We start from the raw sequence: 14,897 nt of genomic DNA, 5'->3' as shown, positions 1-14,897 counted from the left end.
ATAACACTGGACATAGCATGAGCTTGACATAGGCAGAGCATAACATATAACGCTGGACATAGCATGAGCTTGACATAGGCAGAGCATAACATATAACGCTGGACATAGCAGAGCTTAACATAGCATGAGCTTGACATAGGCAGAGCATAACATATAACGCTGGACATAGCAAGAGCTTGACATAGCATGAGCTTGACATAGGCAGAGCATAACATATAATGCTGGACATAGCAGAGCTTGACATAGCATGAGCTTGACATAGGCAGAGCATAACATATAATGCTGGACATAGCATAGCTTAAGTTAACATAGCGTGCGCTTGACATAGACAGAGCATAACATATAACGCTGGACATAGCAGAGCTTAACATAGCGTGAGCTTGACATAGGCAGAGCATAACATATAACGCTGGACATAGCATAACAGAGCTGGAAATCTCCGCAGTAGCACGCCTGCGTGTAGCGTGAGAGCTAGCGAATGCAGCTTGACATGATAACGAACCCCGCACATTCGCGAACCATACACCCCCAGACTCTCGACGATCGTTCTGGGCATGCCTTGCTTCTCAGCCCCGATTAGCAATGGTCGCTGTTGTGATATCTATAAATAGCCTAAATACACCTAACCAGTATAGTGAGCAAACACCACCTATTGTCAAATAATGACACTAGAGTTCACCCCGAGTTAAGAGATGTCAACCCCTCGCTCTCACCCCAAGATGGCTGTATGAGCTAAGCAGTAGCTTATACTGTTGCTCTCAATGAAATCAGTTACATCCTTGTCAATCCCTCTAATCTCCGTCGTTCGACATGCGCATGGTATCACTTCAGTCGTTAGCCGGTGTGTGTAGAACCGCGATCTAGACTCTGCATAGCACTCACCCAGCATTCGACATCACCTGGATCTTGGTCGCCTCGCCGCGCAGGTCGTAGAATATCAGCTTCTGTCCGGATGCTCTCTTGGCATGCACCCGACCTGCCGAGCAGCGAAAACACAGGGGGCGCCGTTGTTGACATTTGTTTCACAAGCATTTTAGTCGTAATATTAGTTTTTCCCATGTGCTATAATCGTAATAATCTATAATAGCCTATTATCATATAGCTGGGACCAATCTGACCACAACCCCTGGGTTACAGCATGTGCCTAGCTACCTCTACTCAGTACAACAATTCTATCTCTACAACTCGCTACCAACCAAATGTAAACAATTGGCACAGCCTCTAAAATATGAAAATCGACTCACCGGCAACGCTGACGACGTCGTCATGCACCTCCCCCGCGACGAGATGCTCGTACTTGGCGATGAAGTCTGTCAGCGAGATGCTGACGTCGAACTTGTGCGGGTACGCGTCCTCACCAGCCTCCTTCCACGCGGTGATAGACTGCAGCCGCAGCTTGAAGTACTCCTGCAGACGACAGAGAGAGTTTAGCTACAACTGGGTACAAGCTCAAGTTAGTTCCACAGTATAATAGAATATATATACAGGTCAATAATAATAACAATAATAATAATAATAAGTTAGACCTCAATAGAACCTCAGTACAATACCCCGACCAAGGACAGCAAGCAATTGGCTGAAGAAGCTTAATCAAGTTCCAGTTACATCATTTAATAGTGTATAAAGGTTAATAATAAGAATAAGAGTAATAACTTAGACCTTAATATAAGGGGGTTTCACTTGAATGATCCTTATATACAGGTCAAAGTGTACATAAATGAAATACAACTGTTTATTAAGGATAGATACATATATATGTATATTATGAAAAGTTCCAACTTTATCTATTAGCAACAAAAACGTGAAGCTTATGTTGAGAAGCTCTGACTAACATTTGGATCAATGTCCTCTTCGTCCTTCACCAGTCCTGGCTTCTTTGGCGCAACGTGATCATTCTGCTGTTCCTGCGCGAGAGCCTTCAGCTTCTCCTCCTTCTCCTTCAGCTTCTGCTCGGCTTTCAGCCTCCGCTTCTGCTCACTGACAAGTAGAGATCACAGCAGAAATGCAATCAAATGATGCGACCGAAGAATTAACAAGCGAGTGTTAAACGGGCTGCATGGCATGCCTAACCACTCAGATATGAAACAATTACCACTGACTAAACGGCGACCTATTCGATTCACATTTCGCGCAATCCTCCGTCCGATCGGGTGATAAATTTAAATCTCGAAGGTGTACATGGCCTCCGAGTTGCTGTACGGTAATATTTCGCCATTTCACGGCGCCGCTTCTACACTACTAAAGACAAGAGAACTGACCTCCTTGTCTGGTGAGTATTTTTGCAGGCGGACGAGGAAGATATGTGAGCAGTGCCGAGGGGAGCTCTCAGTCGCACAAGATAGTTGGCGCTCAGCAGTTGCCGAATCAACATTGTAACGCGTCAAATTAAGCACACATCTACCCTTGACCTACAGCGCACAACAACCAAAAACAACGGTGTTGCATATCTTTTCGACATAACATCGTGAAAACATCTCACAGACGACTTTCGATTTATACGAAGGGGTTCGTGAGAAGCCGGGGTGCATGGCGATTGAGATCTGTACGCTGTGTATTTTATACACCGACCGGGCTGCGAGACCAATGTCAATACACATCCTTCTTATCCCCTCCTTACTTCCTAACCTTCTTATCTCGCCTGCTAATTTTACTCCTACACCTAGTATTTTCAAAACAATAATATTTAGTAATTTAAGCCCCTTGTATACGTGCATTCAGATTATACAAACAGGGATCTTTATGGGGTTTAACCTACAGACCCTGACCTTGATTTTGATTATATTACTGCCTTAAATACGTGTAATACGTAAAGTCTAAACAAAAGATTCAGAGGCTGACGCAATCACGTCTGACAGTGACATAATTGAAATCACAAACACAAGATAAACAACGCCTTGAAACGTCTCTTATGAGACGGTCACTCCAGATTTTAAAGTATTTAATATTTATATAAACATCAAACTGACAGACATTAACTTTCAGCAATACTAACATCACTATCCGAATAGCGAAACGCTGTCTTTACCGGCCTATTATAGGCCCTACTGTGAAATATGGCACGAATGATCACACAAACACGGCACAAACGGTGTCAGTAACTACCTACTTTAATTACGTTCAAATATTATTACAATTACGAAACCAAGTGGTCAAATAAACATAAATGATGCTTTTCTAACAGTTAGCACAACCGCATAGTTACCTGTCAAGATTGCGAATGTATATAATATCAAATACAATAATTACCTCTTACTCAACGGCTTCGCTTCGTCATCCATAGTTGTTCACTACCGACACATGTATGTGCTACCGCCGAGCTCACTCACGTGCCCGTGTAATATGGAATTCATTCACCCGTATTTGTTAGGAGAGCACGCAACAGGAGCTGGGTCACTGGGTGGTGCCTTCTGCGGCACTACCACGTGTCTCTTAAATGCGTTTAAAATGTGTTTAAAAATGCGTATAAATGTGTGTAAAAATGTGTTTAAAATGCGCTTGTCTCATTTTTGGTGTTAATATTCGGCACTAGAATGCAATAATCTGCATTATGTTTGCAAGGCAGATGCTCTAAGATAGGTCGGTAGATTCCAGCTCAGAGGGATAAAGAGGGTTTACTTACTAGACATCCAAATGAATATTATATGGATATAAGCGAACTGGCTAATCCAGATATATCGGCCGATGCGGTGGTAAACACGAACAGTGAGAGCATCTATACATGGAACCTCAGGCTCCTGGATCTGAGAAGAAAGAATAACGGAGCGCATGAGGTCCATGAGGACAGGATGAGGAGGTAGAGAAGGCGGAAGAGGAGGGAGATATATAGGGAATGTGTAGAAATGGTGAAGGAGGAAGTGGATATGAGTTCAATTGTCGGATAAGCCAAGTGGGAGAGGGTGAAGTGGATCCGGGCCGTTTTTATACGTTCAAACTGGAGTCTGACAGGCTGACAGCACGTGTGCTTGGTAAAATCCGATCTAAAATGTTCACCGGCTTTGCTCGCAGCATCACGCCCTGGGTTCCCGGCTATGCCGTTATTAATGTTCATGAAGATGGCGCTCGTGCGTCGGTCACCGTTGACTGCCAAGAGAATTTTCTACGGCCGTTCTCATGCGTTCAAACTAGTCGCGGGCAAGCCGACGGCATGTGTGCATGGTAAAATCTGATCGCCATGTTTCACTTTGCTCTCAGCATAGCTCTCAGCATCGCGCCACGATTCCCAGCTCTGGTATAGTGCACATGAAAAAGGCGCTCCTACGTCGGTCGCCGTTGACTGCCAAGATAATTTTCTTCGGCCGTTTTTATACATTCAAACTGGAGCCGGGCAGGCTGACAGCACGTGTGCTTGGTAAAATCCGATCTAAATGCTTCACTTAGCTCGCAGCATCGCGCCACGATTCTTAGCTATGGTAATAATGTACAGGGGAAAGGCGCTCCAAGATCATTTTCTTCGGAGTCACGCGTACCTCATATTCGTACGTCTATCTAGCCGTGATATAATGATATAGAGATAAATACAAGCCAGTGCTCAAGGGTAGAATGAACGTTCATAGGGCAGGCTGGATAAAGTACAGAATTGAGTTACATTAACATAATTTCAGTTTCTGACACAATTTGATATTCCATAAATTTTATAAGTAGGCCTAATATACATAAATATCTACAGCCGAAAATAATTAAAATGTATTTAAATGCGTTATTGAATAATGTTTGGATCTTTTAACTGAATTTATATGTGCCGTTCATTCTACTTTTAACACTACTTTTGCTGATGAATATTATTTTATAGGTGTGGTATATTATAATGTAAAAGTGGTGCTATATAAACACATAAATCCAAATCTAAATGTATACATTTTATTTCTTCAGCAAAATAAAATATAGTATATATACGATTTTATGAGAAAGAACAGCAAAATTTGCTATTCCAATCAGAAAACCTCATAAGCTATATGTGAACATATATACTGTAGCTGATATATGCAGATGCATGGCGTGTCACTTTACAATGACTAATTAGTCACTCTACATGCAGCTGTGGAGGACGACAATGTTTGCCTCTCTGTGTTTCTCACTCACCTGTACATTTTGATACTGCAACTACTGGTTGATACCGACGTGTTGCACCAAAAATAAGTTCTTAGAATGGAATCTGGAATCTTTTCAGGTACATTTTAAAAATGACAAGCATATATATCGATCCCCTCCGAATTCTGACGTTTTTGACTTGGCATCGCTTGGGTGAACGACTGACGATGCACTCTAGCATCTTTTAGCATTTTTATATTTGAAACCATGACAAATAAGTTTATCGTGGTGCATCCTAAAATAATTTCACTGCTCACTTTCTACACTGACTAGACACCAATAACACTGAGTGACTCAGACCTCTATGAATACTAGATAGTGGCCTTTGTAAGGCTGCTGCTGCTGCTGTGTGCATACAAAGTGTCAACACCACATTTCTTCTCTTCATCATTACACAACAACTACTAAAAATATTGCTCTTTGCCAACGAATTGTCAAAAATCCTTCCAGAGTGATCTTATCTAATGACATTTAATTTGTGAACAGGTAACAACAAACAATAACATATTCACTATACACCTGGTGCAGACAGTTGTGCACCGAGACAATGTACAAACCACTGTCACAGACAATCTGTCATTATAAAATTTGCATGGTAAATAGTACCTTGAACAATGGCAATGTCTTTTTATACAAATTAAGCCAGTTTTAATAGAAATTACATCTTCTTGAGATTGGGAAAAAGGTCAATTGCACCTCCTGTCACAGAATATTTCTATGTGCCAACAACACAGAAGCTTCAGGTGTTCATATATATAGACTTAGATCCAAAACGAGATTTTCCATACAACAACAACGTCACGTAACAGTTGAGCTTAAATTCCTAAAACACTTTGCTAGAAAAGCACGGTGGCACCCTACGTGCAATGCGCCACCACACTACCAGCGTAAGGACGGACTCGACAACAATGAACCATGCGCACGCTGCAGTTAGACTTTCGTCTTATTCTGGACGGGAAGGTAGAGCTTGAATTCGGCCGGTAGCTCGTCCTCGGAGTAGAGACGGTCGGAGAAGTAGACACGTCGGATCCGACAATTAGCGTGGATCTATAACGAGCAGCACATCACAATGAGCTGGATGATTTACATAATCTGTCATAGCAATTTAGCACTGGGACATTAATTATTTGTGGCTGCATTAAAAAATAAATCAACACGCACAGATTAAAATGTTGTAAAATTAATTGAATAACACATTTATGTCTCCCAACGTGGGATCACAAACAGGTTCAGAAAGATAGAAACACAGGTAGATACACACTTGAACTCTAAGCGTCTCGATGTAGTTTGTTCCGTACGCCCTCCGTGTGAAGTCGGACAGGTTGAACTGGATCTGGTTCCATCCCTCGTCAAGGCGCATGGGCATGGTGCAGATGAACGGCTTCACGCGCGTCGTGCTCTGGTAATTACTCGCACGGAATCTACGCCGCACGTTCTTGTCATCAAGAACCTGAATTAAACACACACAAGAACTCACTGACAGGGCTGGTACGTGACAAGCAAAGAAACAAGCAGAGATCGAGGCAGGCGTCCAAGCAAATTCTTACCAAAGCGAGAAAGGAAGACAAGTAAGTGTGCAGAAAGCAGATTCTAGAAGCATTTCGTACCTGAACCTCGAACGTGAAATATTTCTTTAGATTTTTGATGATCATCACGAGGAATGGCAGCTTGATTCCCAGTGTCTTTTTCGGATCAGCAGGGCACGTGATGTATGTCGTGCTGAAATGCAGCAACGAAAATGTGAAGAGAATCTCTTAAAGATATTATTCTCAGACAGATGCACAATATCAATATTTGATATATTATATTCTCATACTGAACCCACAGCAATGCAGCAGTATCTAATTTATTCAGCTGTAGACACTGAACGCATGCGTGTATCAGCAGCACTGCACTGGCTTCCAGCACTATAGATAGTGTGCACAGTGGCGCCCACAGATAGAAGCACTGGAAGCACAGTGCTTCCAGTAAATTTTAGGTTAAACAATTTTGTTCCTACTTTTTGTTCCTAAATCTCTCTCGCAAGACTCACCAGATTGCATCTCCAGACGTCTACCATTCAAAAAGTTTCAGGGTGGGGGGCATGCCCCCAGACCCACCCTACCATGCAGCGTGCCTACGGCGCTTGCTTTTTATTATCACCGAGGATTTTATCCTTCTGTGCTTCTACTTTCTTAAGACCTGTGGCCGCCAGTGGGTGCGCACATAACGATCATGCTGTAATTATTATACACTGCACAAACACGACTACACGTACAGCATCCCAGCTGTGCGTTCGACAACACTTCAATTAGATGCAGCTATAAGAAGCAGCTCTACAGGTATTCATCCAGTTAATTAGGAAGAATATACCGCATCCCCAGCTAGGCAAATCAATATCGTAACCCTGCTGCATCGGTACAGCGACGTCCTACTGTTATTTCTTAATAACCAGTATTTCATAATGTAGTCATGGTATACAGACCTTATGTACATAGAATATTTGTCTAGATACTGGCACAATGTCTATCAATGGACACATTGACTGCAGCAGATATACCTGTTTATGTTTGAAAGAGATCAATATTAACTTACCTGACATTTGTACCCACAATCTCAAGTACAAGAGACTGGATGTCATTGTCTGTGATTCTCTTGATATGTCCATTTCTCACCTGAAAACAACAATAACATATATATTTTAGAAAAGACAAATTGGTGAGCATAAATATTGACACTATTAGTAGCAATAATATCAGTTATAATTCCACAGAATCATTCTTATTTCAAAAATATCTTGAGAACAAATCATCGTCACAGAAGGTATTTTAGTTAGCATAGTACCACTACAATAACTAGAAAGGGCAGTTGTTGCCAACTACATGTATCCCCCGTGTTCTCCCCAAGATGTGTAAGTATACGAAGTTTGGTCGCGCTAGGTCAATTAGGGGCCGAGTTATAGAGCGGAAGGGAAATATGATGAATGTCAAGGTCAAGGTCAATGTCAAATAAAGGTTGAGGTGACCTGGTTTCAGTACGTGACACACCTTCTCCCCAAGATGTGTAAGTATACCAAGTTTGGTAGCGCTAGGTCAATTAGGGGGCGAGTTATAGAGCGGAAGGGAAGTATGATCAAGGTCAAGGTAAAGGTCAAATAAAGGTCGCAGTGACCTGGTTTTGGTACGCTGCTCACCTTCTCCCCAAGATGTGTAAGTATACCAAGTTTGGTAGCGCTCGGTCAATTAGGGGCTGAGTTACAGAGCGGAAGGGAAATATGATCAAGGTCAAGGTAAAGGTAAAATAAAGGTCGCAGCGACCTGGTTTTGGTACGCAGCTCACCTTCTCCCCAAGATGTGTAAGTATACCAAGTTTGGTAGCGCTAGGTCAATTAGGGGCCGAGTTATAGAGCGGAAGGGAAATATGATCAAGGTCAAGGTAAAGGTCAAATAAAGGTCGCAGTGACCTGGTTTTGGTACGCTGCTCACCTTCTCCCCAAGATGTGTAAGTATACCAAGTTTGGTAGCGCTAGGTCAATTAGGGGTCGAGTTATAGAACGGAAAGGAAATTGTCTGTGGCGGCGGCTGGGGAGACATGAAACCATGCATAGTATCCCCGCCGACTTCGTCGCGGGGGATACAATTACTAATAAGTATTATATGTGTGAGTTTGAGAGCTTGATAAAGCTTTGCCTACACAGTGAATTAGTAGCAGTTTTCATTGTTAACCATGACTACAATCCTAACGTTTAGCCTATGTATGGCCAATGTAAAGTCATTATATGCGCCACAGCCATACAGTAACTATGCATAGATCCCTCCCCTGAAGTCCCTTGAAGCATGCCTTCTAGCAGTAGCTCTAACAAAAAGCACGGAAATTGCAGGACCTTTCTGTACAAGTACCCGTATCACTTAGCACAGTAATATCTCTTGCTTTTTATAACATCAGTTAGTGGCACAGAAAATAGCTAGTGGCACAGTAATAGCTGTACAACAGCAATTACTCGCGGGGAAATGCCGGCAAAATCAAGGAATTGAAGAGAGATTTAGACCGTGACTTGTCGCCAACAATCTACATCACATCCCTTAAAATCACATCTGGTGGTATGACGGCAGAAATTTAATATATATATATATATATATAGGCAAGCCTAAGCGCGGAGCTCCCAATAAAATTTAAGATACGTACATTTGTACACGACAATAAGAGAGTGCGTGTTACTATGTAAGAGCAACTTACGAAATGCCAGTGTAATTATAATACACAATTGATTGGGGTTTTATATACACACACACACACATATATATATATATATATGCGCACGCGCACACACGCACACACACACACATATATATAGGTTCGTCATAAGTCGACAAGTGGCATAGTTTATTCAGAGTGGCTATATGCCCGGCAGCCGGCATATATCTGACTACTGCCGGGCACGGTTTTCGATTTCCTAAATGCCCGGCAGTTTTTTATTTTCAGCATTATCTCAAGTAAATAAGGGTTAGTGTTAGGGTTAGGGTTAGGGTCAGGAACTGCCGGGCATTTAGGAAATCGAAGACCGTGCCCGGCTGCCCTGCATATAGCCACAGCGTAGTTTATTAGCCTGGGCTTAGGTATAGGTTAATTGTGTGCGCACTATAGTAGCCACTACCCATATTTTCATCCCACTATTTTACTTTACCATTAGGTAGCTCCTTTACTTCTGCAGGAAACAGTTTGTCAGAGGTGAACAAGTGCCAGTGGCGTAGTTGATGTATGGGCAATGGGGGTCCTGAAGTAGGACCGCATGGCGCTAGTACTAGTACTACACCATACTCCACAGACGTGTTACTGTTACACTGTTACTAGGTCAGGCTGCGTGGGCTGTTACTGGTACAGTGATAGTGATACTGTGTATAGCAGGTAGAACAATTAAAGGTCATGAGGTTATTGTGTGACTGTCAGTGACAGTGTTTGCGACACAAACAACAGTGAACACTCCGACGGCGCCTAGTGAAGAAATTTGATCGATTTACCTTTTTGTCCCATATCTGAAGAGGTTTACTGCCAATACTATAAAGTATTGATAGAAATCCACTCTGAAATGTGTTCTTGAACATGACAAGATGCACTTTCGTTTGACAACACGATGAACAACTGAAGCTCTGCCGATATATGGATCGAAATAAACACAACAGAGAGTTTGCTCGGTAACTAGGGCCGAACAACACACCACATTTCAGTCGCCTAGGCGGCGGAATAATCTGGATATTATAGCTTCGTTATCAAAAAACTATATTGTATATGTGTAAATATTTTATGTAGATAAAATTTTATTCGCATTCTTCGCTATCTTATAGCAGAAACTGCGTGTAAAGAGTTACGTAAATTTATAAGTAAAGTGATCGATAGAAGATATAGGTCCTTGTGGATGAATAACAAGATAGCAGCGCTGAGCGATGACGTAAGCATTTGGAACTACATTTACAAATAGACTGTCATAAGAATTTTACCATGCGTAAAAGTATCAGGGACCAATAGTCCCAGAAAAAAATGGTCCCCAAGCATGCTTATGGCAACTGTATTTTGTATGAAATTTAACATTGGCGACGGCATTTCTCTAAGTCTACGGCACATATTGTAGATTAATTTGTCTAGATTTTCATCCGCCCATGATAAGTACACGTTATTGTCGTGAAGGGCACCATGGAAACAATTGCTAACAACGACTACTACTCAACAATAATTATGCTACTCAAAATATTTTTGCGCTATAAAGGGCAACCCGCATGGTGCGCGCCTTAAACACCAAACATACATATACATATAATAATAGGCATGCATTCATATTAAAACGGAACTAAACAATGAGCGCCTACCCAGCATCAATCGAAACAGGTATGAAATTCTATATATTTTACTGGTAGTTATAAATTATTAGACAGTAAAACAGACAACTCAAATCATTATTGTATTGTATCAGTGTATAGTTTACCTTAATTTATGACGCAATGATGCCACGTGTCGCAAATGATTTCCACTTCTGCATGCGTACTTCGTATAATTAATAAAAACCGCGTGTCGTTTTTGCCCTTACCTCCTACAGTTGCATGCGAATCTCAGCTGAAGAACTTTCTGGCTGACAAGACGTTTGTGGATTATCTCAACGTGTTTTTGTCGCTACCGGTGAGAACAGATCGACCCAGGCGTATACGATAGGATATGACCTCGCGTATATGTATATTCAATAACATTATGCATAAAGTGATATGCGTCAATGATGGCATTCATTATTGCGTCAATGATGGCATTCATTATTGCGTCAATGATTGCGTCAATGATGGCATTCATTATTGCGTCAATGATTGCGTCAATGATTGCATCCACGATTCCGTCAATGCTGGCATAAATGATACGCATCAATGATTGCATCTATGATTGCGTCAATGATTGCGTCAATATTTCCGTCAATGTTTGCGTCAATGATCGTATCAATGATTGCGTCAATGATCGCAGCAATGAATATGGCGTCAATGATTGTGGAAATTATATACGCCACAAATCAATCAGTGATCAAACCAAAATCAATATTAGGTATTGCCAGTTGTCTCCATAGTAAATCTATGTACCAATAAACGCACGTGTAACACTAAATATCTGCAATTATATCGTTTAATGACCTTTCATCCGTGTTGTTTCCACCTTTTAGGTATTTGGTCAGAAGATCTTCTTACGATTTTCGACACAAACGTTTCAGTTTTGTCCGCTTCTCTCGCAACAGACAATACAAGTACGTTTTGGGAATACCTTCGTTTTTTTTAAATAATAGCGTTGAAAGTGGGATTATTATTCTTGTAGTTGCCCTAGGGGTGGCCACACTGGACTTTCACACGTGCTGTGGTTAGCACGTGTAATTTATTTGTGTCGAGGTCATTTTCCGCTCCTACCGTGAAGGCAGGACGGTGATGCATGCAGTAGTAAGAAAAACGCCAGCGTGAAATGAACGCAAGTCCTTAGATAGTCTTTATACAACGGATGGTTTTATTCATCGTATACGAATAACATTCACTGCACGTGTCTCAAATATTGCGTATAGATATATATATTATATATATTACTCATGTCACGTTTACGTTACCTCGTTAGGTTATTACACGTTTAACTGCTCTCTTATTCTACGGGTTAATATTGTAGTCCCCGGCGCCGCTCCTCGTCTGTCTCTCCCCGTCGTGTGCTCCGCGGCTCGGCGCGAGTTCGTGGGTTGGTAGTGTGTCTCCCTGTCCGGGGTAGGCTATACCTCCGCGTCCCTCCCTTAGTATAGGATATACCTTCTCGGGGGTCGTCCTGCTCGTGGGTGGCTCTCCCTCCGACGGTGTGTGTGCGCTCTCTCTCGAGCGCGTTCGTTCGTTCGTTCATTCGTTCGTGGCCGTCCGAAGACCGACTGTCTTTACCGTTGGATCTTGGCTGCTTATATAGGACCCTGCGGTAACGTAGGATCCGGGCAGTGCCTCCCTCTCACATGCCTCCGGTGCCTGGCCGTTGTCACCCCCTCGCTTAACACGTGTACGGGTGATGCAACTCCCTTGGTCCAGTATATGTCCGAGCGTCGCACCCCCCCCCCCTCTGTCCGCCACGTTCTCGGCCGGTGCAACTCCCTCGCCTCATGCGTGTACATGGTGGCGCAACTCCCTTACCTCCCACATCTGTACGTAGCTATGGCACCCCCTCCACCGCTCTTGTCTGTGTCGTTGGGGAAAACTTTCTACCTGTCGCTAGGGGAACTTTCTATCTCTGTTGCTGTTGAACTGGTCTCTGATTGTATGACGTCATCCCGCCTGAAATCTCCACATTATTATTATTATTATTAGCCATTATTATTAAATATATTATTAGATCTATTATTAGCGATTATTGTTAGCTACAATGGTTAATTAGACGACAAATGGATGACTTACTAATCATCGCCAAAAAATCTCACTCCTATATAGCTACAGGTCAGCCGATTATAGCGTCAGCACAATGTTTGCACAGTGTTATTACAACGTTTTGTTTGCGTGTATTATATTGGTAGAGAGTAACTTGGTGTTTATTTGTGTGTTATATATATAGGTAGAGAATAACTTAGTGTTTATTAATTTTGTTTATTTGTGTTATATAATTATGTAGAGAATAACTTAATGTTGATTTGTTGATTCGTGTTTTATAGGTAGAGAATACCTATACATAATTATATTAGTAGTACATAAATATATTATTTACATAATACATAATAATATTGATTTGTTGATTTGTGTTATATAGGTACGGTAGATAATATAACTTAGTGTTGATTTGTTGATTTGTGTTATATAGGTAGAGAATAACTTAGTGTTGAGATGGCTGTTAAAGAATCGTCTACCTTTCTTTTTTGCATCCGAACTGTATGTCGACTACCTCCTCTGTTACAAACTTCAGCGTTCTGGTTCGTATAGATCAAAATTAATCACGTAACCACGCATAGTGCCCACAGGCACATAATAACCTTTAAATGGCGAGGGACCGTACTTAATCCCCGTAACTCGCCACGCCGCACTAATCCGTGAGTTTACTCAGAGATTACATCTTGAAGACGTATTATAATTGTTGTTGTTACATCAGTCGCCGTCGGGCGGTAATATTCACGTGTTTTTTGTTGTTGTTAAATTAATCTTATGTCTCATCTCTGTTTATCTCTCTGTTATATCTCTGTTATCTCTGTTATATCTCAGTCATCTCTGATTTATATCTCTGTTATATCTCAGTTATCTCTGATTTATATCTCTGTTATATCTCAGTTATCTCTGATTTATATCTCTGTTATATCTCAGTTATCTCTGATTTATATCTCTGTTGAATCTCAGTTATCTTGCTGATTGTACTATCTCTGTTATATCTCAGTTATCTTTAGATTGTATATCTCTGCTTTATTATTCTCAGTTATCTCTGATTTATATCTCTGTCTTATATCTCAGTTATCTCTGATTTATATCCTGTTATATGGTCAGTTATCTCTGATTATATCTCTGTTAATATCTCAGTTTATCTCTGAGTTTATATCTGCGTGTTGCTTGAAGCGTAAAGGCGAGTGGCGTGCAGAGCCGCACTTCGTCCCCCCAGCTGGCCAACGAACGTTGCCGTGCCTACGACGGACGGGATGGGGATGAGCGTCACGGAGAGCACACCTCATCCGCATTATGGGCCACGACTGCAGCATGCGCGACGCGTCGACACTACGTTGCAGACGCCGCAGCGCAAATAGCTACTTTCGGTACGTACGGAGTATATATAATATATTCGAGGGTGGAATCGGCAAGTGTGTCGCGCCCAGACCCTGCGCTCCGCAAGCGAGGTTACAACGTTGTGCGCACTCTACGGGCTTTCCTTCATTCGCAAATAACGGCCTCACTAATTGTTTAGCATATTATTAGTTATTAACGTTTATCATCAATTTCGTACTTTTTATGTCTTTTCAATCAACAGAACTTTGCAGTTATTAAGACACGCGTTACATCGTTTGTGCAATTACACAGGCAATGTATATTCAGGCCCCGTAGGCCAGCTTCTATTGGGGGGGGGGTTCGTTTTTCAATGTTGGCAATTGCTCGGGCAGGAGGCGTGTCAGGATTTGTACGCAGGGGGGGTTCTGAAACGTAACCATAGTGAGGAGCGAACGGGCAAGGGGCGGGTTGGGGGCCCTCCCCAGAAAATTGTGGTAAATTACACCCCTCAGCATGCAGTTTTCTGCGCGGAGCAAGGGGGTCGCACTCCCTGGAGCCCCCGTGTACACGGCCCTGCTCGGTGCGCGAAGCGACAGGCGATGGAGCACAATG

General features: G+C 42.2%; 2 protein-coding genes across 2 annotated transcripts in view; both read right to left on the bottom strand.

The window, feature by feature from the left end:
• The window catches only part of LOC106809958 (lysine--tRNA ligase-like), a 19,340-nt gene extending 16,022 nt beyond the window's left edge, over window positions 1-3,318 (bottom strand). Inside the window, exons 1-5 of the mRNA XM_014813200.1 lie at window positions 3,247-3,318; window positions 2,259-2,408; window positions 1,833-1,977; window positions 1,245-1,407; window positions 883-976 (exon numbers count right to left, since the gene is read on the bottom strand). Coding sequence (XP_014668686.1) covers window positions 883-976; window positions 1,245-1,407; window positions 1,833-1,977; window positions 2,259-2,371 — 515 coding nt within the window. The 5' untranslated portion in view covers window positions 2,372-2,408; window positions 3,247-3,318. The remainder of the gene's footprint in view (window positions 1-882; window positions 977-1,244; window positions 1,408-1,832; window positions 1,978-2,258; window positions 2,409-3,246) is intronic.
• Window positions 3,319-4,843: 1,525 nt separating this feature from the next.
• LOC106809966 (cilia- and flagella-associated protein 20) lies at window positions 4,844-10,275 on the bottom strand. Its single transcript, XM_014813207.1, has 5 exons — window positions 10,086-10,275; window positions 7,663-7,742; window positions 6,696-6,807; window positions 6,350-6,538; window positions 4,844-6,135 (listed from the first exon to the last, which is right to left on the bottom strand). The coding sequence occupies exons 1-5, from the start codon at window positions 10,167-10,169 to the stop codon at window positions 6,019-6,021; spliced, it is 582 nt and encodes a 193-aa protein (XP_014668693.1). The 5' UTR covers window positions 10,170-10,275; the 3' UTR covers window positions 4,844-6,018.
• Between the last annotated feature and the right edge of the window lie 4,622 nt (window positions 10,276-14,897).

This window comes from Priapulus caudatus, unplaced genomic scaffold (assembly GCF_000485595.1).
Source record: "Priapulus caudatus unplaced genomic scaffold, Priapulus_caudatus-5.0.1 Scaffold400, whole genome shotgun sequence".
Taxonomy (NCBI): Eukaryota; Metazoa; Priapulida; class Priapulimorpha; order Priapulimorphida; family Priapulidae; genus Priapulus; species Priapulus caudatus.
Note: the sequence above shows the minus strand (reverse complement) of the source record. Positions and strands in the feature narration are given on the sequence as shown.

What these genes read in the sequence shown, in the direction of transcription:
- LOC106809966 (XM_014813207.1), bottom strand. Translation starts at nt 10,169, where the DNA reads ATGTTCAAGAACACATTTCAGAGTGGATTTCTATCAATACTTTATAGT. An exon ending in TTCAGATATGGGACAAAAAG is followed by an intron (nt 7,743 to 10,085) that starts GTAAATCGATCA and finishes TGTTGTTTTCAG; the next exon opens with GTGAGAAATGGACATATCAA. An exon ending in TCGAGACGCTTAGAGTTCAA is followed by an intron (nt 6,136 to 6,349) that starts GTGTGTATCTAC and finishes TGCTCGTTATAG; the next exon opens with ATCCACGCTAATTGTCGGAT.